Consider the following 22576-nt stretch of genomic DNA (forward strand, 5'->3'; position numbering starts at 1 on the left):
GCCTGGTGCCTGTGATTAATGTAAGTTTGTGTGGGAATGCTCAGAGCTGACATTATTTAGAAGCAGTCAGCTTCCTGGCGGCCCCCTCTTTTGGGACACGATGTGCATGTACGCTATGTCCCAAATGTAAAAAGAGATTTGTTTTTCTCATGTCCAAGTGCAAGCTGGACCTCATACTGGAAATGTCAGCAGTAAGACTGAATTGCATTAAGAAGAATAATATTTGCTTCTCTTAACCCACCTCCTATTTGGGGATCATAGTAAAAGGGAGTAATCTGATGTGGTGAGGATGCTGTAAGAATGGCCAGAGACAATAATGTTCTTGGAATTTGTTCATTTTATACAATTTGTCTATGAATAAGGAACACACCGAACAGAAACACCAGAGGAAATGACAGATGCTTGGAGAGATTATGGGTAATACATTCTTGGTGGGTTTAGCATGGGTGCAGTTTTCACCCACTCAACCTTAACCTTAAAATCCATTACATTTGGTGATGCTAATCCTGCAACAGAGGTGCTAGTAAAGACCCCTCTCAAGTACTGCAACAAACAAACATGTTTTCATCTGCTTCAGAAAGCAAAACAGAAACAATCATAAACATAACATTTGCTAATTCATTTGATAGTATTGACACATTCTGTCAAGTGCTCTGATATGAAAATTCACCACACTTCTGTTACTTAAGCTTTATTTTGTGGTAATCTAAACAAAGTGAAGATTGGTTTGTTTTTCATAAATTATTAATCCTATCTTTTAAAAATTCTGTTTTGTATTTTTTTTCTTCAAATTTTACATTTTAATGCAATTCCCATCAAGCATTTCACCAGCATTATGAGACTTTCCAAATTGAATGTAAAACACACAAACATTATAACATATATCAATTAACTTGACTGACGGAGGACAAATGTCCACAGGTGTATTGATGATTGATTTTGAATGTGCAAAGAGAGTGGCCAAGAGCAGGAATAAAGATGTACAAACTGTAAATACTTTCATGTTAAATAATCCTAGTTGTCAGGAGTAATTTTTCCTTAATCTTAAGGAGTGGTATGTTTTCAACCATTTTTGGGTGCATTTTTCCTTTCATACATGGAAAGACAGGCAACCTGTGCTGTCCCTGGCTGGTTGATATTTGAGTGCTTAAGGTGACACTGTATTTCCCTTTCCTCCACAGCCCAGCATCCTTTGCTCCTGAGCGTCTGGAGGTAGGTGGGACGGGCGCCATGTCATCATGCGTCCCCTCCCTGCCCTCTGCTGAGCCCTGCCCGCCCTTAGCAATGCCCCCTGTGCACCCTCAGCCACTCCGACGCTCCCACCACACGTAGCCCCCAACCTCCGCCCAGCGGCCATGGAGTCTCTCATCGTGGTCACCGAGTATGAGCCCAGCTCCCCTGGGGAGGAGGTGGAGGACATGGACAGCTCCGACACCCCCGAGCCGGCCGCCTCCCCCATGCAGCAGGGCCACGAGCTCCTGTCCCAGGTGGGGAGCCCCAAAGCCCTGTTCCCGGAGTCCCGGGAGAGCAGGGCCCGGCTCAACCTGTCGGACCGCAAGCTCTCCCTGCAGGAGCGGCCGCACTCGGTCTCCTCGCCCCTTGGCTCCCCCGGGCTGAATGGACGCTACATCTACCCCTCCCTGCCCTACTCCCCCATCACCTCGCCCCACGCGTCCCCCCGCCTCCCGCGCAGGCCCACGGTGGAGTCGCACAGAGTCTCTATCACTGACCTGCAGGTATGCTCTCGCTCCCTCTGCTAATTACAGCATTCAGACATGCATTCAGTCTGTGTGTAGGGTGACCCCATAAGGTTCCTGAGCATGACATACTGCAGGATCAATCTCTAATGTTGAGCCCTTTCCCCCTCTTTCTCCTCCTAATTCAGCGATGGGTTCAAGTTATTATTGCCTAATATTTACATTTTTAAAGGTAATGTATTACTTTAAATATAGTTTTAGTATAGTATAGTTATGGAGGATTGCTAATAACAATTATTAAACATAAAAACTATTATGAAAGAATCGAATGCTAGAGATACTTGTTTTTATGTATCATTTATATTCCTATCCAATGCAATCCTCTAGTGGAAATCATCTGATCTGCTGATTTTTTTATTTCCAATTTCTAAAAAAAACACATACTAAACGACTAATTGCAAAGGAAAATGTCTTTCTCACCCTATCGTTAATGTGACCTCTGACAGCCAAAGAGTGAGAGAATATTTTGAAGGTAAGCTAAAATTGCTAGGTTAAAGCCCTACCCCAGTGTTTCCCAACTCCAGTCCTCGGGACCCACATGCCAGAAGGTTTTTGTTGTAACCAGTAACTCACACACCTGATTTAATGATTGAACCAATCAAACCACAAAAATGCCCTTGATTAGTTAAATCAGGTGTGTGAGCTACTGGTTACAACAAAAACCTTCTGGCAAGTGGGTCCCGAGGACTGGAGTTGAGAAACACTGCCCTACCCTCACTGCTCTAAAGTTGTCTGTAGGCAGTTTGCTTTACCATCCCTTGATCCTTGTAGAAGTAGAATCTGCTGTTTACAGTTTTTAGTTATTCAGAATACAGAAACTAGCCTTTAATAAACTGTTCAGCACTCAGGATATTTTTAGCTATATTTACACAAGTGTGATAGTAACAGACGGAATTGAGCTGGTTTTGGCAAAAAATGAAATTAGTCTCAGGAATGGGGAAATCATCTAGTATGTTTAACCAGGGAATTAACCCCATGAAAATATCTGTCTCTGCACCCACAATCCCAGGCCACCTACCCCATCCCAGACCATATTTTTTAAAATTGTAAACCCCCCACCACAACACAGTCATGTGAATAGTCACAATATTTTCTTGACACTTCTCGGTCTGTGAAACTGGCCCTTGGTCATTTAATTCAGTAAAAGTAGTGCAGTTCATTGAAATGTACAGATTTTGTCTCAAGTTCTGAATAATCTATCATTTTCATGTAAATGGAAGTTGTGCAGTACTGTGCAAAAACCTTAGGCACTATATATTTTTTAATTTAATTTGGTCATTTTATTTTATTTTCTTCCTGCTTTAGTGTGTCAGTACAAACAAGCACTTAAGATTCCCAAACAGTCATTTTCCAAAACATTAAATGTTACGGTGAAATTTTAGCATTTTGTTAACTAAAGGCAGAATAACAGTGGCGAGTTCTCCTGCATGTTTGGTACCGCCTACCAACTGATTTTCTTATAATACTGCAGGACATTGATGAATGCTGCAGTTTTAATGGCATACTTTATACTGTATGTACTGTGTTTTGCACAGTACCGTATGTAAAAAATATAGATATTGACAGCAGCAAGTACTAGGATGTCTTTTAGATTGTTTAGGTAAAATTATATCCAGGGTATTTCATTAATGAGTTAGTTAGAATCACTGATTTTAAGATTTAACTGATTCTAACTGATTCTATTAAATGTTTCATGAAAGGAAACATTGAAAAGAGGTGCAGGATTTGAATTATATATTGATGTCAGTTCAATTGTACCAACCAGTAAAGAATTGTGTGTGTAAATCTGTCTTTTTTATCTCAATAGGACTGTGTGCAGCTCAACCAGTACAAGCTGAAAGATGAGATTGGAAAGGTAATGAGTAACCCCAATAACATTAATCTACTTTCTGCTTATCTGCAATGAAAATTAAAATGATGGTAAGCAGGTCTCTAATAACTGCACTCCCTCAGACAGAGAAGACCTCATATAATAATTATAAAATGATAAAAAAAATCTCTGTTTATTTCAAATGTAAAAATAAGGCCTTACAACAGAAGAGCTTCATCTAAATAACCCTTCTGCAATTCTATTTGTCCATTTGTCCATTTGTCCATTTGTCCATTTGGCCATTTGGCCATTTGGCCATTTGTCTGTGTGTGCACGCGTGTGTGAGAGAGCATTTCCATGTTTTCCACCTCCCTGCTATCTCCAATCTGTCCACCCTCCTGAGTGAATGTGTGTGTGTGTGCATGTTCATGCATGCATGCATGTCTGTGTTTGACAGAGTGCATTGTATACTGTTAAACTGCAGTGTGCAGTTTTACATGCTAATCCGTACGCATAGGGGTGGGCCTGTAATGAAAGCGGCCCAGGTAAAAGGTTCCTCTTAGTACTACCGGGAACGGGGCCGGAGCAGGGAGATGTCAGGGAGACGGGTGGTAAAATGAGCGCAGTCTGGGCTCTGTGTCTGAGGGGATGGAATTATGGGACAGCTGTAGCTCATCTTTGGCTCACTGTTTATCTCCTGTCTCACAGGGCTCATATGGAGTTGTCAAGCTGGCATACAATGAAGACGACAACACCTATTATGTGAGTATAGCAGACCTGTGCCTCTCCAAACTGCCTTCATTTCCAGTTGGAAAAGAAACGACAAACATTGCATGATTATGGTTATTGGGAACAATTGGCGCTTGAATACATTGATCATGCGTTTTGTTAAGCTGAACTTTAGAAAACATTTGCTTCCGTTTAATTTACTGCAGGCGTGGCTTTTGTTCCTTTATCACAAAATGAAATTGGGCTGCCAACTATTCCAGGAAGTGCAGGCGAAAGCAGAAATTGACAGAAATGAACCCAGAAGAGAGTGCATTGTAGAGCGGTCCCTCCTGAACACTGCTGTAGCTGTTGAAGCAGGTGGTGTAGGGTTACTAATTCCTTGTGGTTTGGCTGAGCATCTTGCAGAACTGCTTAGGGGGGGGTTACATATGGGCAGCCACTCGTAGACATGTGTTCTGTTTTCTCCCCTCTACTGCAGGCAATGAAAGTGTTGTCAAAGAAGAGGCTGATGAGACAGGCAGGATTCCCGAGTAAGTGTTTTGACTAGTCAAATCTTCAGTGAGATGGGCAGATACACTCAGTGACTTCTTTATTAGGTAGCTCTATACACCAGCTTGTCAATGCAAATATTTAATCAGCCAATCATGTGGCAGCAATTAAATGCATGAAATAATGCAGTCGTGGTCATGAGGTTCAGCTGTTTGCCTCAGAGAGAGTGAGCTGGTTTTGATATGAACATTTAAAAGTGACTGATCTCAATTTCAGTCTGTCGATTGTAACCATTGATGCCTCGTTCCCCTGCAGGGCGGCCTCCGCCCCGTGGTACCAAGGTAGCCACTGAGGGCCCTGCCCAGCCTAAGGGGCCCCTGGAGCGAGTGTACCAGGAGATCGCCATCCTGAAGAAGCTGGACCACCCCAATGTGGTGAAGCTGGTGGAGGTGCACATTAGCTTAATTTCTTACCTTGCGTAACCGTACGTACACACATACAGCTGATTCCAACTCTTCTTGTGTTTTTCCACTGGCTGAGTGTCAACTGTTCATTTCTGAAGTTACATCTACTCTTGTAAAGCTATTGAATAAACATTTGTATTAGTTTTGTAAGTTGCTCTGGATAAATCTGTCTGCCGAGCAAGGGCTTTAGGGCTATATGCCATGGGGCATGCAGGTAATTTATTTTCCTTACTGGGATGATGAGAGAAGGTTTTGTTTTCAGACTGGTATTAAGGTGTTAATGGTGCGTATTGGAGGATGGTTGGACACCTCTTAGTTTCTGCCAGTAGGAATTGTCACCTGTTGTGTTTCTCCTCTTTCCTCTGTCCAGGTGCTGGATGATCCGAGTGAGGACCATCTGTATATGGGTATGAACGCCAGGAGCCCCCTTCCCCCCCACCCATATCAAACTTCTGCTAACTGGACATCTGTTCTTTAGCCTGTCTGTAGCAGTGTTGACACACACAAATACACATACACATCCATTAATCTTTTGATATTGTGATACATCTTTTAAGAATATTAAGAACTCTGGTCATTGTGTATTATTGTGTAACTGTGCACTGCAATTGTTGCGATATTCATTTTGCAATTTTAACTGGAAAGTGTATAAAATGCCCGCTTTCTTTTTCCAGTTTTTGAGCTGGTCAAACAAGGGTAAGTACAGAAAGATTCAGTTATTGTAGTTATAAATAAATAGGTGTTTGGGCTGAACTGCATCTGAGTGTGTCCTCTGTGCAGGGCGGTGATGGAGATTCCCACAGACAAACCACTGGCTGAGGGCCATGCCCGGTTCTACTTCCAGGACTTGTTGAGAGGAATTGAGTTTTGTGAGTAGATGGGCAACCTGAAATTCACAGATTGGATCAGTTATTTTGATTTTCTTGTATAAATCTTAGTTAAGTCCTCACTAACCCCTGTGCTAGATTACATTCAGAATGTTGTAATGCTGTGAGTTGGCATGCCCCCCCCCCCCACCCACCCACCCCATCAGAGCAAATATGCTCTGCTTCTTTTTAAATATTTAGCCTTGAGAGTAGAGTGAAAAATATTTTTGAATTTTATTTTCAGTGCATTATCAGAAGATTATTCATCGAGACATTAAGCCTTCCAACCTCTTGGTGGGGGAAGATGGTCACATTAAAATAGCAGACTTTGGGGTCAGTAACCAGTTTGAGGGTGCAGATGCGCTTCTGACCAGCACTGTGGGAACCCCAGCCTTCCTTGCACCCGAGACTCTTTCGGAGACCAGGAAAAACTTCTCCGGCAAGGTAAATGAACATACCCTAATCCCTGGAGGCCTTCTTTGGAAGTACGGAAGTTTTTACCACTGGATAAGAATGACTTATTATAGGCAGTAAGAGCAGTCATCTGGCAGTCGGAGGGTTGCCGTTTCGTTCCCCCGCCCAGGCTGTGTCAAAGTGTCCCTGAGCAAGACACTTAACCCCCAAATGCTCCCGACGAGCTGGTCGGTGCCTTGCATGGCAGCCAATCGCCGTCGGCGAGTGTTTGTATGAATGGGTGAACGAGAAGCATCAATTGGTGCATCCATATCCAGGTCAGCATATGATAATATTTTCATTTTCTTCATTTTAACTTTTCACTTGTTTATATTTTAATGAACACATGTCTGAGACATGTCTATGGTATATGACACTGACACCGTGTTTCTATGTATATGTTACTTATTGTAGCCACTTTTTGCAGATTTTAGATAAATGTGGCATCTTCAGCCGCTGGATGTTACATAGGCTTCAGATTAAAATGTTTGGGAATCCCCGGTCCCTGTTTCATGAAGCAGGATTGCTGAGTTAACTGCGCTGACTAAAACCCATAATCCTCCTAAATCTGGAACATGGACTGAAGTAAATTTTACTCAGTACAGTTATGCAGTTAACTCAGTAATCCCTCCCGTGGTCTCGGGCCTGTTATTTCAGACTTGAAAGCATTGCTGTTTTTCATGTTTTCCTCTTCTCTTTCAGGCCCTGGATGTGTGGGCAATGGGAGTGACTCTGTATTGCTTTGTTTTTGGAGTGGTAAATGTCCCCGTTATGCACGACATTATACATAACACATAAAAAGTGGCCCATATATCGCTACCATTTTAAAAGCCCAATCATGCAATGTAGGGAACAAATGTTTTGTAATAATGTGTCTAATCAATTCAGGCCTTATACATTAGATTACGGGCCCCAGTCACACAATATGAGTGTCTGTGTTCTGTCCTGACCTTGATAGATTCCCACTATGCAAAGTTAACATATAAGGGAAAGTCACTTTCTGATTCCTACCTTTATGCCTCGATTTGTCACCAGTGTCCCTTCATGGATGAACGCATCCTGAGTCTCCACCAGAAGATAAAGACCCAGCCTGTGGAGTTACCAGAGCAGTGAGTGTACGCACACACACACACGCGCGCGCACACACACACACACACACACACACACACACACACACATACACACACACATACACACACACACACGCAGACACAGACACACACACATACATACACACACACACACACACACACACAGACATGCACACACACACACACACACACACACACATTCAAAAACTGATGCATACATGCACTCATTCAAACACTTGTCAGGTTTGTATAAAGAGACCTGGGACAATTATTTATTTGAAATACTTAACCCAGTAAAATTTGCATCTTAAACACATGTACCCAGACTCCCATGCAAACACATCACATGCACATAAGCCTCCATAGTTCCACAGCCACATATACCTGTACATACTGTATAGATGTGGATGTGTTCACACACTACACACATGAACAGAAATGCTTATCCACACACACATACACACTTGTATGGATACTCTACACCATTTTTGTATACCAGTGACATGGTAGTGTACCTCACATCTCTGTTCTTGTGCACACCCAGCATTGATGTGTCTGAGGATTTAAAGGATCTGCTCTTAAAGATGCTGGACAAGAACCCTGAAACCAGAATCTCAGTGCCATACATTAAGGTCTGCTTTTGTCTGTATACTTCATGAGTAAATCTCTTCTTTGACTTTGCCTGCTCAGAATCTGTTTTATCAAGTGTTTTAGTCTTCTAATGAGACTCAAAAAATCTTTATTTTTTATTTTTTATTCATTCAAGTCAAAAATATGACCTTGTTACTGTTTGCTTGACAAATTGGCACATTTTGAAATTAACCTGTCTTGCCTCATTGGCAATATGAATATCATTTGATCAAAGTAAACCACTAAACGAGTAACCCCTGCATTTCTGTTAGCTCATATGAGAGTGATGTACTGTATAGCCGTGGGACCGTGACCTGCCAGCACTGTCTCTTTCCCAGGTGCACCCGTGGGTGACACGGCACGGGGCGGAGCCCCTCCCCTCAGAAGACGAGAACTGTACCCTGATTGAAGTGACAGAGGAGGAGGTGGAGAACTCTGTGAAACACATCCCCAGCCTGGCCACGGTGGTGAGTGGGCCGGGCAACACGCTCTCTCCATCTCCCAGCATGCAATCTGAGTTACAACTGTAGGCTAGTGGGTATCAGGCATTGTTAGATATTATTCTTTAATCCTGATATTTTGCATTGCTTTTCAGTATATCCTCTCTGAGTTAGTCTCTCTGAGTTAGTCAGTTGGGTTCTCACTGTGCAGGAGTTGCTGTTGTGGTCAGTGAGGTCACCTGTGACATGATTGCACAGTGGGTTAGAGTGCACACTAGATGTTTGGGGTCAAAATGGAAAAAGATTTTAAAAAATAAAATGTAAATTTTTTTTACGTAACATAACTCTTCTTCTGCAGTTATTGTCTTGTTCTTCTGTTGTACTACTGGTTACGATACCTTAAGCTACTTTGTTAGACTTGAATGTTCCTATGGTAGTTGAGTTGAAGATTAATGCTTGATTATGCCAAAACTATTAGCAGATAGAGTCCCATAATCATAAATCATATACTGTTTTTTGTTTTTTTAATGCCTGAGGATAAATCCTGAAAAGCAGTGTACTGTGATCTGAAGTGATGGGATTGTGGTAGGTGGGCAGTGGTCATGGAGTAGGTGATTGTGGAATCTGAGAGCCATTCTTCCCCCTTGCTGTAGATCCTGGTGAAGACTATGCTTCGGAAGCGCTCCTTTGGGAACCCCTTTGACTGGGGCAGGAGGGAAGAGCGATGCCCCTCTGCACCTGGAACCCTGCTGGCGTAAGTTGCCTGATGTGCCAATGGAGGTCCCCCACCCAAATACACACTTGTACACAAACCCCTACACAGAAAATCAGGAAAGCATGGCTCCAACTCCTGTCCTATTTCTCACTCCTCCAACACCCAGTCTCAGTTGGTTTTTTGCCTCTTTTTTAAAACGGGAACTATGGTGCATATTTAATCAAACCACTATGGTCCCTTTATTTGTCCATAGAGATTTAAGCAAAGCATGTTTTTTCCTGTGCTAGCACCTTGCCTAAGGCTTTGATTGCCTATCCATTAAGTGTGAAAATGCTCTGATAGAACCCTGCAAAATGGTATATCTCTGTTCCTCTTCCTCGACCACCTTCCAGCAAAGGCAAGACAGGCATTGGAAAGTACTGCTTCATTCATAGTAACCAAAGGTAAAGGATTGTTATTGTAAGTCTCTGCCTGCCTTTCAGCAACCTGCATTTATGTAAATTTCAAACTTGTCTCGAGCGCATCGTTGGAATGAATTGGATCTGTGATGTGTGAGTCTGAAGTACAGGACAGGCATTGTGTGTTCCTGTGGCAGTATGTGTCTCCAGAGCCGTTATGGGACTGACTCACATTCACATTTCCTGCCCTTATTTAGACCAGTTTAAAGGGCCTTTGCAAGTAAGACCCTTCAGACCCTAGTCTGTATGACTGGACGGACTTTGTAAACGGTCAACTGTTACTACTAAAGCGTTTGTTCTATGCACATAGATTTTCTGATCTTGGAGGGTTGTTAATACCATGTCACTGCTGAGGTTTGACTGCACTCAGCTGTTGGCTCATCTCCACATGGCGAGGATAGCCCTTACACACGCTTTCAGTCCCCGCGCTCTGCTGTACGATTCTGCCTGCCAGGTGCATGAGGCTGCAGTGAAGCGCTCTGCTGCCGCTATGGAGAGTGAGTCTGCATGATGGGGAACATCGCAGCAGTCCCCTGCACTCTTTATTTTTTATTTACTGTGCACTTGGCCTTATTTCAGTGCATGCAGCAAGGCAGTGTCTGAAGCCCCTGATGTCACACTAGTGAACTAGTTCTGCGCCTTCCCATTTCTGACCTGAATGTTCAACTGCCGGCTTGCCGTATTTTCAAGTCGACTCAAGGCTGCTTGTTGATGGAATCTAAAAAAAAATAAAAAATAAAAAACGAGAGAGATGTTATGGTAAAAGTGAAGCTCTGCGCATACCAGAGATCTGACAGTGTGACCTTGATACAGTCCTCGTTTTGTACAAATTTAAAGAAGCTGTAATGCCAAGAACCATGGATTAAGACCATCACCATTGCAGGACAGCTCATTTCTACTCTTCAGGGCATAAAATATGTTCAGCTAATTGTATTTTTGTATTGTCTGTTTTCTAGGAAACAGGAGAGCGGGGACAGCATGAGGAACGTGGACTTGCCTTTTGTAGGAGAGGACGAGGTTCTGTCCTGATCTCGCGATAGAGGAAGGGCGAGGGGGCCTTTCCCCGTGTTATCATGGGAAGGCCAGCGTTCAGAAAGGGTGGTTCACCACACTATGGGACAGGGCACTGGGCTGTGTGGGCTGGCCTGTAGCCCGGGAGCACAGCTTGACGCCCCAGCCATGCATGCTTGTCTGCCATTAAAAAGGCATGCTCTTACCGTGTTCGTGCTCCACACCAGTGCCAACTCCAGTTGATGCGTCTCTTTCTGGACTCCCCTCTTGTCTCGACCAAAAAAACGCTGCAATGGGTGCAGCGCTGGACCCTTGTGGGCGGTGAAGGGAGTCTTTTTCTCAGCGCCTCTGGATGGCTTGTTTGACGGCTTTACCGGTACGCCTTTGGCACAGCCAATTTTGTAACATATTCCATATTTTAAAAAAGGGACTAGCTATGGGTTGCACAGTGTACAGTGGCATATCGGGTAGGGGGGTTTAAATTATGCATTTTACATGTAATATTAATGGAATTGTAGTTCAATGGAAATTGTTGTTCATATTTAAATATCACAAGGTGTGTAGTATTGAAAATGACTTTGTTTTTCTACATCCACAAAGCACACAGACTTCCTGTTACAATAATGAATGCCTGTAGGGTTCAATCTGTGGTTTAAATATCACTGGTTAGTTTTCAGACAACGTTTTTGCAAAATAGATCTTGCTTATAGACTTTCAGTGGAAGTGTTTTCTTGACCTTTTGTCCTCAAAAGCCTATTAATATTTAAGAGACAAAGCATGCTGTGTGGTCTCAGGGCTTTTGTTTTAGAGCAGCGATACTCTATAGCTGTGGCAGATTATATTTAAAGCACCTGCACTGGACAGACATAATGAACGTGCTCAGCTAGTAAGTGCATGGCCTAGGTTGGCTTGTCTTCACTCCTCTGAAGCATTATGTATGATTTGGGGGGCAAGTGCTGTTTTTGTAAAGAAACCCAATAATAGAGAACAGTTTGATTTAGTACCTCACATAGCATGTCATAAGATGGAAAGATGCACTGTAACACAATTCAAGGATGTTTCAAGTAGTTTAGTGTAGTAATATGCACACAGTCAATGAATGAATGCAGTCAATGAAAATGTAGTATCTAGGTAAAAACAAGGGTCTGTGGGAGAAAATCAGTGCTGTGTGGGTACCCACAAGCTGATGCAATTGTTTTCACTTCCTGTGCTGTGTACTCTAGATAAGATGTTATGTAATCACAGCTATAGTTAGATATACTTTGCTAGAATTTGAAATCAATACATAATATAAACATTGCTTCCACATAGTTGTCTTTTTGACAAGTATGTGTAAAACCTGCAATGGAAAAAAGATATCAAATTGGTAGTTAGTTTTACCTTACTTTTTCTGCATGTTGATATTACTCTGGGGACATATCACATGGCTCTCTAAATTATGAAGGCTTTCAAAGATATTACTATGCATAAGGAAATTTACTCTTTGGTGCAATTTTGACCCTCTCTAACCTCCCCTTTTGTTTAATGTTGTTGGTGACCCTCAGATGTCTTGTTAAGTGCTAACTGTCAGGGCTGCCACAGGTGAACACTTCAAGACATTTTCAAATTCTGAATTAAGAGAATGTCTTCAGCTTCTGCATTATACAGTGGAACATGTACCAATGAAAAGTTACTGAATGAAATTTTTATATATGGGTGTGAATAAAACAATAAATGAATTAGGGTATTAAAAGGGAACTCCATGTTAAAATACATTTTTGGTGGTCAATTGAAGTGTCCGCTGACAGAATGGTAACAACAATCAAGATGGAGAAATCTGACCAAGCAAAACATTGCACCTCACCTGGGCCACATTGCCCACTCTAGATATACTGTAGTAGTCAGGTATAGCTTTGTCACTGAAGAATTTTCCAGATTCTGGATGTGGAGAGTAAGATATATAGACAGCCACAACAGAGAAATGTATTCTCCCAACTGTGGAGGGATCCATAAGGTACAAAAATCCCCCCTTTAACTGGTAATGGTACTTGCAATTGCCCCTTTTATTTATGACAATAGCTTGCAAAAATGTAGAATGACAATGAAATACTTGAAAAAAAAAAGAAATACAAATATTTCCATTATCAGGATTTATCAGGATTAACATAATCATGGAGATCAATGTGAATTGTTAAGAGAATGTTGTATAGAGTAAAACAAGGCCTTTGCAATACCAATGCACCTTGGTCTCAGGCTAAAAACCTTTCTGGTTTTGTCAAATTAGAGTTTTGTCCAAAGGAATCATGGGATGGCAACCTCTATGTGCAGGGGCTCTTTGTGCCCAGCACCCAGAGCAATGCTGCAATAGGGTGGTTTGACTGCAGGGTGCCTGTTGATGTACCCGGCCCATGTAACTCTGTAAAATATTTGTATTTATAAACAGGTATTCAATCTTTTTCTGTCTTTTGTAATGCTGTCTAATCCACCCATGCCAGAGCAGCTATAGTAACATTTGCCAATCCTCATATCACTGACCATACTTAGTATTTCAGCATAGTAATACACAGTAGAATGCCATGCATCTGAATACACTAGCCAACTGCATGCTTACATATGTAATCACTAAATACACAAAGTCTGGTGTGGTTCTGTGGAAGCCGGTGGGTGAGTGGGCTTGTGATTAAGTACCCTTTACATATTGTATCCGGTTGATTGTTTCAATAAAAATTACAGTTGCCTTTAAGTAAGGAAACCTTTGTATGCCCTTCCTTTTGTTATTTTGTTTATGGATGCAAGGGGGGGGGGGGGTAATTGGAATCCTTATATTGTTACTCCTGAAAGAAATTGCAAACAAGAAACCAAAACAATAACAGTGGTTTACGAAGTCATTTTTCATTGTTTTTATTTAGTCCAGTGAACAGTTCAGTGAACAGGTAGCATATCCAGCTAAAGCTCATTGTTGTGAGATATATGTGGAGAGATGCCCCCAGAATCCAGTCCTGACTGGTCAGTGCTGAGTGAGAGCCACAGTGACGGCCAGGTCCACTGCCTTGTGTTGGCTCTGCATCAGGTGTACAGGTGTGCAGTCCTTCAGCGCAGAGGCTCCACAGCTGAACTGATATACTGCAAAGTGAAGGAGCAATGACTGGGTGCATACAGCTTTTATTATGATAAAGTTGTTTTAAAATGTGGTTATTTGATTTAGGAGACAGGAAGGAAGGGATCCAGAAGGGTGAAGATGATTTCAAAGTCCCAGGGAGAAAGACCCTGCTCCCATCATAAAGACACCTCACTGCAGCAGGTGAACCTTACTGGGTACCATACATGGTTTCTTCCTTTTAAGGACAGAAAAACAAGACAGAATTGTAAGTCACCCAACCTTTTTTTCCAGAATCGCCCTTTTTTTCCCCCCACATCACCACCTGCCACCTACTGAGGGGACACTGAAGGGGATACTGACCTGAGCTCACACACTACAATCACTCTCTAGCCCATTTTCTAAGCTACAAGCCATTCAATGGTTTGTAGCTTAGAAAACCAAAAGGAGTGGTACACCTCTCACTCATGACAACTGGTAAACCGTAGCTTCCTGATGAGTAGCTAGCACATGCCCTGTGCACATCCTATCAAGGTGGACAAAGACTGAGGGTGATGTATGGTATAGTGCTCAGCCTGCATTTGGGGAATGTGCCTTTATGGCCAGAGCCACGCAGCAGTCCATAACCTGTCTGACTTTAAAACTGTCAGCTGAATATTTTTTTAAATGAGATTTGGCAAGGAAAAGCAAGTGGTTTAGACTGGTCTGCATTGGTCAGTCAGTAAATTTGGTAACAAAAGGCTTCTAATGTGCAATGCACATTATTTTTATTGAGGCAAAGGTATCAAACTCACTGTGTCGTCATTTTCATCCAAATGAATGTATTTGTATTTGCTGTAGTATTTTCTTTTCTTCAGGAATGTCAGGGCAACCCAATCACAAACAGCACTGACCTAAGAAGAGAAACCTGCCATGACTGTACCTGACATTATTTACTTCACAGATCCGTTGTATTGAATTCTAGACCGCTTTTGTCTAGAATGCAACAAAACAATTGGACAAACAAATGTTATCAAAAAGTACATTGTCACCTTTTTTCCGTTGACAATTTCTGTGTGAAATGGGTGCTCAGCTGTGTGCTACTCACCAAGCTGAGAAAGGACATTCCAGCACCAATGTTCACCAGTGTGGGCACCATGTTAAATTTACCAGCCTACAAGAAAAAGAGTGTTTTATTGTTTCTCTTTTTGGCCAGTGTATTTTGGTTTTCTCTATAAATCCAGAGCTGAAGCTCTTGATGTCTTTGGCGGGTTTGTTTTGCATTGTGTCTTTGCAGTTTGACCTTTATGGTTGATCTTTGGCATTAAATCTGCTCAGACATCTGGCAACGTTGTTTGCACTATTCCATTTGGATTAGATAGCGGTTCAGTCCACCACACAGCTTTTAGCCATGGTGATTGAAACAAGAATGATGACATTAATACAATCTTTACTTTTTAACAAATGGAAAATACAGTTTAAATAGGAAATATTATATCTTAAAACTGAAATGCAGTAAATGTCTGTTACAAAGTATTTCAATAATAAAAGTTTTACAGATTGAATGGTTCCACCAGGGATAAAATCTTTTCAAATGCTTTATCCCCAATTTGGAATGAGCTAACGTACTGGCACTGGCTCAGTACCAGACAGTGAGGTCATCCCTGCAGTGAGCAGTGCCTTAAGATGACTGACCCAGCAGCTTCATTACCTCTGTTTAAGTTATGACTCACCTTTCCAAAGACAATCACATCAAAACGGATTCCGTAACCTTTGATCAGTGTTCGCATGTCCATATCATCACAGTCTTTATAATATTTGGCAAACCTGTTTGAAAAATGAATACAAATTGAATTATTTTACATTTGTCTATATGACCATTTTAACCAGCATATCAGCATGGCTCAGCTGCACTAATACAGCTGACCTAAACCTCCTGGACCAGGTTTGTGCACAAATGACAGAATTGTGTGAAAAACCAAAAAAGCAGTTCTGAAGGCAAAAACACAGTGTTAATGGGAGTGGTCAGAGGAGAAGGGCCAGACTGGTGAAAGCTGACAGAAAGGTGACATTAATGCAAATAACCACACATTACAACAGTGGAATGTAGAAGAGCATTTCTGAATGCACAACATGTCACACCTCTAAGTGGATAGGCCATAGTAGCCGAAGACGAATAAGTCTAAAGTCTAATAAATACCCCATCTGGAGGTACATACAGTGACTCAGCAGAACTTAATCCATGTGAAAGTTTTCAGAGAACGACCTGAACACCTTTAACCTTGATATGTCTGCATACAGTTGTACTTTGAAAGATCCTTTCAAAGTCACTAAATGTCTCCCATGGCAGGTAATTTGGAACACTATGACCAGATCTGTAGGCGATATGAAGTTGAATGTTGGTTCCAGGCTTCTGTACCTGAAGTTGTATCCGGGGGCCACGTTGTTGGTAGTGTTCTTGTTGTCCAGTCTGTGGAAGGAGTACTTTGGGACGCACTTATTTTCAGGCATGTCCAAGTTGCAGCTCCAGTCAATCAAGATCCCAATCACCCCTCCCTAGACAGGCACAGGCACACATAACAATTTTCTCTTCATCATTTGTGTGTATTACTACTAAGTGCAGATACACCCTCCCCCCCCCCATTAAACAAGCCCAGGTGCTGTAACTCTCACGCTGCCAATCCATAGCCTTCACAAAGACTCCCAGTGACCCCATGCCCTCTTTCTGTTCTAATGTTGTTGGCTTAGTTTCTGTGTTAGATGTTCATTCAAGTGTAGTGTTTTATTTTTAATTCAACCAATAGTCACTTCATAGGACATTTCTACAGATTCATGTCCCTAAAGGTCAATGTTTATGGTCTATCCTGGAGCACTGTAACAAATAATATTCAGATGTGGCAATGTGAGGATTACCTAGGCAGGCCCTCCCAGATGAGTGCCAGGTGGTGTCCCTAGATTCAGTTAATAATATGCTACTAGGACAAAGTCCAGATCCTGCCTACTGTAGCAGATGTGCACCATTCGTTTGCATTATGAATCAACACCAGTCAACAAGATCTTGGTGCCCAGGTAACAAACCCTGTTCCAAGAGATTTAATCACTGGAACTTGGCGGAGGGCGGGGAAGTGGAGACATAGAAATAAATCCTGGTCTCAGTGGCATAAAGCACTGTTTATTAACCCTTTAATGTCCTCACCAAGAAAAAAGCAATGGAAAGTTTCTTATGGCAATAATAGCAACAAAAGGACTAGTTTTAACTTTTCCTACGTTTATTTTATTTTTTTTATGTTGACTGAAGTCCAGCATATTTTTAAGGCGATATTATGATTAAAAATCTGATTATGATCCAAACCGTCGAGCAGGACATTAAAGGGTTTAGATGGTATGGGAATCGTGCCTGTTCTAGTATCTTCACTGTTAAAGGCCATTTAACCACGTGCTTCAATTTGCAACTGTAGCTTCCCTGGGGGGTATGTCTGCTTTCACATTTTCCATTTGTGAAATTTCACATTTCCTGCTGAGCTAGGGATGCACAAGTCCTTTGTGCTCACAAGTGAGGACTAAACCGAGCCATGTTGTATTATTGCATCACCATGTTTTATTGCATGAATAAATATGTCATGCTTTATAATACTCATGCTTTACTCAATATTCATAATTTAGGATATTTTTCTACAGAAAAAAAAAAGTTCTGCCTCCTGTCTGTAGGCCAATGGGGGTGGTAGGGTCAGAGCGGGGGTCGTGAAAGGAAATGAAAGAGGTCACAACTGACATGTATGGCCATGGCCTGGAAGTCCTCATTTGCCTCGGCGACAATATCTTTGAGACGGAAGATGGGGCAGTCTGGGTCAGTTTGGCGGTTGAAAGTGCAGCGTTTCAAGTAGGAAGAGTTAAGATGAGGAAGGATGTTTCTCCTGCAGAACAACAGACAGAAGAGCCAGAGGGATTGACATATTAAAACAGAGCTCACGGCCATGAAAGCAGCTGCCTTTGTACTGCCCATTTAAAGAAAACACTTATTCAAAGACAATAGCGCTTAATGAAAACAACTTGCTTAACGTCATAAGAGAAAGGAATTGCTCACTTATTGACGTTGAATTTGGGGTATTGGATGCTGTTCTTTATGAGCACTGTAAACTCTTCTGCATCTGCCAGCACAGCAGGCCTGTGCCAGTGAGAAAGAACATAAATTAGCCCTTTCCAGGAAAGGAACAAAACCTGTGGAGTCACGGATGTTATGCGCCTAACATTTCCAGTTTATTAAAATCATGCATTGATCAATGAGCGCACTGTTATATGGCTCAGAAGTGAGGCCATGCTCCTCTGAGTATCTTACTACAATGTCCTCACTACCACAGGCAAACATCTGCATACACGCATAAAGGAACACAAGGAACACTCACACACTTCATTAAGTCATCACTGTTACTAAGGAAATAGCTATAGAGAAAAATTACACCTGAACAATTCACTGTCCCTGAGGACCAGGAACCGCTTGTTTTCCTCCCTTTACCTGGGAGTCAGCAATGGAGCAGCCTTTAACCTAGTGGTTGCTTGACTGGGACCATGATGTGTGGCCACAATAAGATCAGTGCTGCTGTTGGGCCCATGAGCAAGGCCCTTAACCCCACCACAATACTTCAGGTGGGATTGACCCCTGCTTAGTCTAATCCACTGTAAATTTGTGTCAGATAAAAGTGTCAGCTAAATAAGTGCAATGTGATGTAATGTTTGAAGACTGAAGACAGGACTGGATTTGGATTCAAGGGCCAGAGGTGATGATCCCTGCTCTAGTATCCATACATTTCTTGTCTGTCAGTGGATGTAAACAATACCTTAAAATACCAGTTATCCCTTTATAAATAAAATGACTGACTGGGGAAAACACTATCAGTTTTAGTTACAGTATATGGTACTCTTATTGCAGCATCTAAATTCTGACAAGTACACAAGCTGTCTTTAATATATATCTCAGAAATAAATATCATAAAACTAAAGTTGAGGAAAAACAGTAAAGAACTACACAGTGACCTCTGGTGTTCAAACTGGAAAAACTATCAGTGGTAGCAGAATGGAATCACATCATAACATGAAGTGTTCCATTTAATTTGTATGACCAAACATAATAATAACACATCAGTACAGTTGCTTTTATAATTGACTGAAGTACAGTACATTGAATTACATTTAAGTTCTGTAAGACATATTCATATAGTATATACGTACATGTACATGTATACATGCATTTTATTATAGCTTTTGAGTCATGTTTGAAAACATTGTGTAGCTCTTCAGTATACTTTTTGGGAGTGTAGACTCACTTAGGCAGGTTTGTGTCTATTTCCAATGGGCACCAAGCCGTCACTTCACATGTCTTGACAGTGTCTGAATAATCCACACATTTCCCAGTCTGGATACCTGGGAACAAAGTTGTAATTTCTTCAACTGCAATCCCCATTACACAAGTAAGTGCTGAACTGTATTAATCTTCATAATATAGTGTGAATAAAAAAATCAGTTAATCTGAGATAAATGCTTAATATTATGCTTAGTCTTAAAACTACTCAACTGTAGCGGGTAGTCTGAACTGCTTCTGTAAAATTGCTGTCATATTAATAAGAATATTACAGACTTTTACACATATAAAATGATGATGTGATGTTTTGTGCATCATGCATATACAGTATGTAAGATATCATAGCATTGTTGCCCACCATTGCTGTGGACATTGCTGAATCCTGCAGAGCAGTTGCTGTCTGAAGTGCAAATGGTGGATGGGCTAGGGAGCTGAATAAGAGACAGGATTATCTCAAGGCATTTCTCACTCAACAATAAATCAATTATTCCATTAGCAGTATATCAGGTTAACGTATTGTACATCATATACCAGAAAATATAATCTAACCATGCTGGATCCTGGATTTAATCGTGTTTGGTCCCTGTTTCCACGGGCAGTTTAATTAACACAATGACCAATTTAGATGCATATACTTGACAGTGCACTGTATATCTAACGCTCAAGCAGGGGTCCAGACTAACTTTTTGAACTGGTGATGTAATAAAAATAATTAGTGGCAGAACATTTTGATGTGTGTCATGGCACATTTAAATGATTTATTTCTCAACCCCTCCCCAAGAAATAATAACTAAGTCTGTCTGCCATCAGAGCAATCCCATCTGTACACACTCCAATGCAGTTAGTCAGGCTTATTCCTTTTAACTCCCAAAAAAGTATAAAGGTGATTTAATATCATTTGCCATAAAAAAAAAACTTTCATAGTAAACATATGAGAGTGTGACAACTACAGAAAATAAGAAGGTAATTATATTTGATATGCTATTAACCCCAAAGGCTGGGCCGGTGTGGGGTTTTTTTGCATTCATTCCTTTTTTCGCAGTGCAATTTTCAATCACTATAATAACAGGATATACCATTTGACAGCGTTAAAACTTACAGTTCCATCTGTGTAACCTATTTTAAGATGCCAAAGATGCCAAAGAGAAGATAATTAGATAGAGTTTGTTAGATCTTTTAGTCACCATCCATCAAGAAATATGGTTTCAAAAAATGAGCATTTAGTCGCAGTCTGGAGCCCTGCTTAAGGTTAAGATTTGCAACCCAGTCCCACTGTATGCCATTCCTAGTGCTTTTATTTGGTGGCAGTGTGGTGTCAAAGTGAGGTGACATTTGTGCCATTTAAATGCAGCATACATTTTTTCTTTGTATAAAAACATTATGAAAGACCAACATCTTTGATTTTGAGCTTGCAATATGCACACACAAGTATTATTACCTGCAGTATCCTACCTCAGCACAGGTGGACTGTGTTTGGTTCTGGGTGACAATCAGATTCGTCAATAAAAAGAAGGAGTTCTCCGCCTGTCTCAACACACATTGTGACTAATCTTTAATAAGAGTGTAATAGCAGTGTATCACCATTCTTACTCTAAAGTCTACAAAACATATTCTTGCAGTGTTGTACCCTGAATAATTTATGGGGACGGTAGAGCTGCTTGCTACTTGGAGTTTGTGATTTCTACACAAGTACTGGGGTTACAGGTGAGCTGTAGACTCACGTACCTGAGGTGGTATGATGTAGTCAGCCACGTCCCACGCTTGGACACCCAGCTCAGAGATGTTGGCCAAAGCATTGCCCTTGACCTTAGTGGTAACAGAGCTGATTACAGAGTCAGTGTCTTGGTAGCCCTTCTGGATCACACAGACATACCTGGTGTGTAAAGCAAGAGGCTGCATGTTGTATGTATTGACTTAACAGGGACATGTACTATTTCAGTGCTTACATTATGTCATATGATTTTCTGATCCATGTACAGCAGTGGTTTTAAATTAAGTTACTCCTCTTGTTGAGCCTAAAAACTCCAAACAGTCATAAAAATGTAATCATATGCTCACTATAAGTTTATGCTTGAATACAGATATGTCATTACAAGTTAGGTGTTGTTTCCACCAGAGGGCTACAATTCCTGTGAAATCCAGGTGTTTACAGTTTTACAGATGTGCATCTTCAAAAGCAAGTTTTGTCTGGTCGCATACTATGCTGTTACCATTATCTGGTTGTAGCACAACACATCTCTTTTTTTACAAAGTAATTTTTTCCCCCAAGAGAACAATGCTCTGAGACAGACATGATCACAAAATAATTAAGGGTGTAGGATGATATTGGGGTTGTATCGGTATTGGTGAATGTCTTAAAATAGACTTTAACTAAGATTATGGATGATATGATGGGCCAATATGATGACGCAACACACATGCTTCTTTGAGGTGACGCACTTCATACACGTCTGCTATAAATTAAGTTTAAATATCATACTCAAAGCTGCCTCATAGTCATTAGTCATCTATAATTCATAGTAATCTATTCATACATTTGTTCTCATAGTCATCTATTATTTTTTATCATTCTGTGAGCCAAACTGGCAAAGAAAGCTATACACTCTAGGTTGCTCTAGATCATGCTTTCAAGCAGCAGCTAAATAATATTTTTCCATCACAAGTGGTAATCTATTTCTTCAGTCTACATTTGTGCTATAGTGTAAAACAAGGCTCTTTCACTCAACATTTGCAAGTTGTACAACAGGAAGCTTAGAATAAACCCATACATACTCAGTCATCACAATCTACTAGCTCTTTATTGATGGAACGACCTATCAAATACTGCTAAAGGTTGCATGATAATTATTACAGCAAAATTCCTGAAGCAAAAACTGCACTGAAAAGAGCTAGGTTGTCGTAAATCATCAGTTGCCCAATTTGGTTTGATGTGTACTGCTTTTCTGCACAATCAAAGTTATTACAAAAATGTTTGCAAACTGAAAGCCTAAATAGTCATTGCATTTATTGGTTGTTTCAGATCACAGTACTCACCCAATCACATAGGAAAAAATGGAAGCCTGAATAAGTCTGTTGATCAATCCCACGGTCTTGTTTTGGATCACCAGTACTTTGGGTGTTTCGTACTTAAAACAGCATTGGCTGATTAAGCTGTAACATCCTTTACCTGCAGCCATGTCAACGGCTATATTCAAAATGGTGAGCGAGATAACTCAATTGCTTATAGAGTTCTGGCCTTATCTTTGCAGCCGT

General features: G+C 41.2%; 2 protein-coding genes across 2 annotated transcripts in view; one reads left to right on the forward strand and one right to left on the reverse strand.

Annotated features, from left to right (window-relative positions):
- LOC133140896 (calcium/calmodulin-dependent protein kinase kinase 2-like) overlaps positions 1 to 13644 on the forward strand; it is a 17160-nt gene extending 3516 nt beyond the window's left edge. Inside the window, exons 2-16 of the mRNA XM_061261179.1 lie at positions 1182 to 1736; positions 3565 to 3612; positions 4276 to 4329; positions 4775 to 4826; positions 5101 to 5234; positions 5620 to 5656; positions 5924 to 5945; positions 6030 to 6118; positions 6360 to 6559; positions 7271 to 7324; positions 7604 to 7677; positions 8204 to 8291; positions 8628 to 8756; positions 9383 to 9483; positions 10859 to 13644. Of these exons, the coding sequence (XP_061117163.1) occupies positions 1356 to 1736; positions 3565 to 3612; positions 4276 to 4329; positions 4775 to 4826; positions 5101 to 5234; positions 5620 to 5656; positions 5924 to 5945; positions 6030 to 6118; positions 6360 to 6559; positions 7271 to 7324; positions 7604 to 7677; positions 8204 to 8291; positions 8628 to 8756; positions 9383 to 9483; positions 10859 to 10931 (1536 nt within the window). The 5' untranslated portion in view covers positions 1182 to 1355 and the 3' untranslated portion in view covers positions 10932 to 13644. The remainder of the gene's footprint in view (positions 1 to 1181; positions 1737 to 3564; positions 3613 to 4275; positions 4330 to 4774; positions 4827 to 5100; positions 5235 to 5619; positions 5657 to 5923; positions 5946 to 6029; positions 6119 to 6359; positions 6560 to 7270; positions 7325 to 7603; positions 7678 to 8203; positions 8292 to 8627; positions 8757 to 9382; positions 9484 to 10858) is intronic.
- A 255-nt stretch (positions 13645 to 13899) lies between these two features.
- Positions 13900 to 22572, reverse strand: p2rx4b (purinergic receptor P2X, ligand-gated ion channel, 4b). The gene is made up of 12 exons (XM_061259438.1): positions 22358 to 22572; positions 21050 to 21197; positions 20777 to 20848; positions 19683 to 19755; positions 19290 to 19386; positions 18053 to 18133; positions 17741 to 17882; positions 16388 to 16524; positions 15702 to 15795; positions 15077 to 15142; positions 14784 to 14882; positions 13900 to 13953 (listed from the first exon to the last, which is right to left on the reverse strand). Exons 1-12 carry the CDS (start codon positions 22498 to 22500, stop codon positions 13900 to 13902), a joined length of 1206 nt encoding a protein of 401 aa, XP_061115422.1. The 5' UTR covers positions 22501 to 22572.
- Between the last annotated feature and the right edge of the window lie 4 nt (positions 22573 to 22576).

This window comes from Conger conger, chromosome 11, assembly GCF_963514075.1.
Source record: "Conger conger chromosome 11, fConCon1.1, whole genome shotgun sequence".
In the NCBI taxonomy this organism is placed as follows: domain Eukaryota; kingdom Metazoa; phylum Chordata; class Actinopteri; order Anguilliformes; family Congridae; genus Conger; species Conger conger.

Coding starts and splice junctions, on each gene's coding strand:
- p2rx4b (XM_061259438.1), bottom strand. CDS start 22,500: ATGGCTGCAGGTAAAGGATGTTACAGCTTAATCAGCCAATGCTGTTTT. Junction 16,525..17,740: donor TCCAGGCCATGGCCATACAT/GTCAGTTGTGAC, acceptor GTGCCTGTCTAG/GGAGGGGTGATTGGGATCTT. Junction 13,954..14,783: donor TGGATGAAAATGACGACACA/GTGAGTTTGATA, acceptor CACCTGATGCAG/AGCCAACACAAGGCAGTGGA.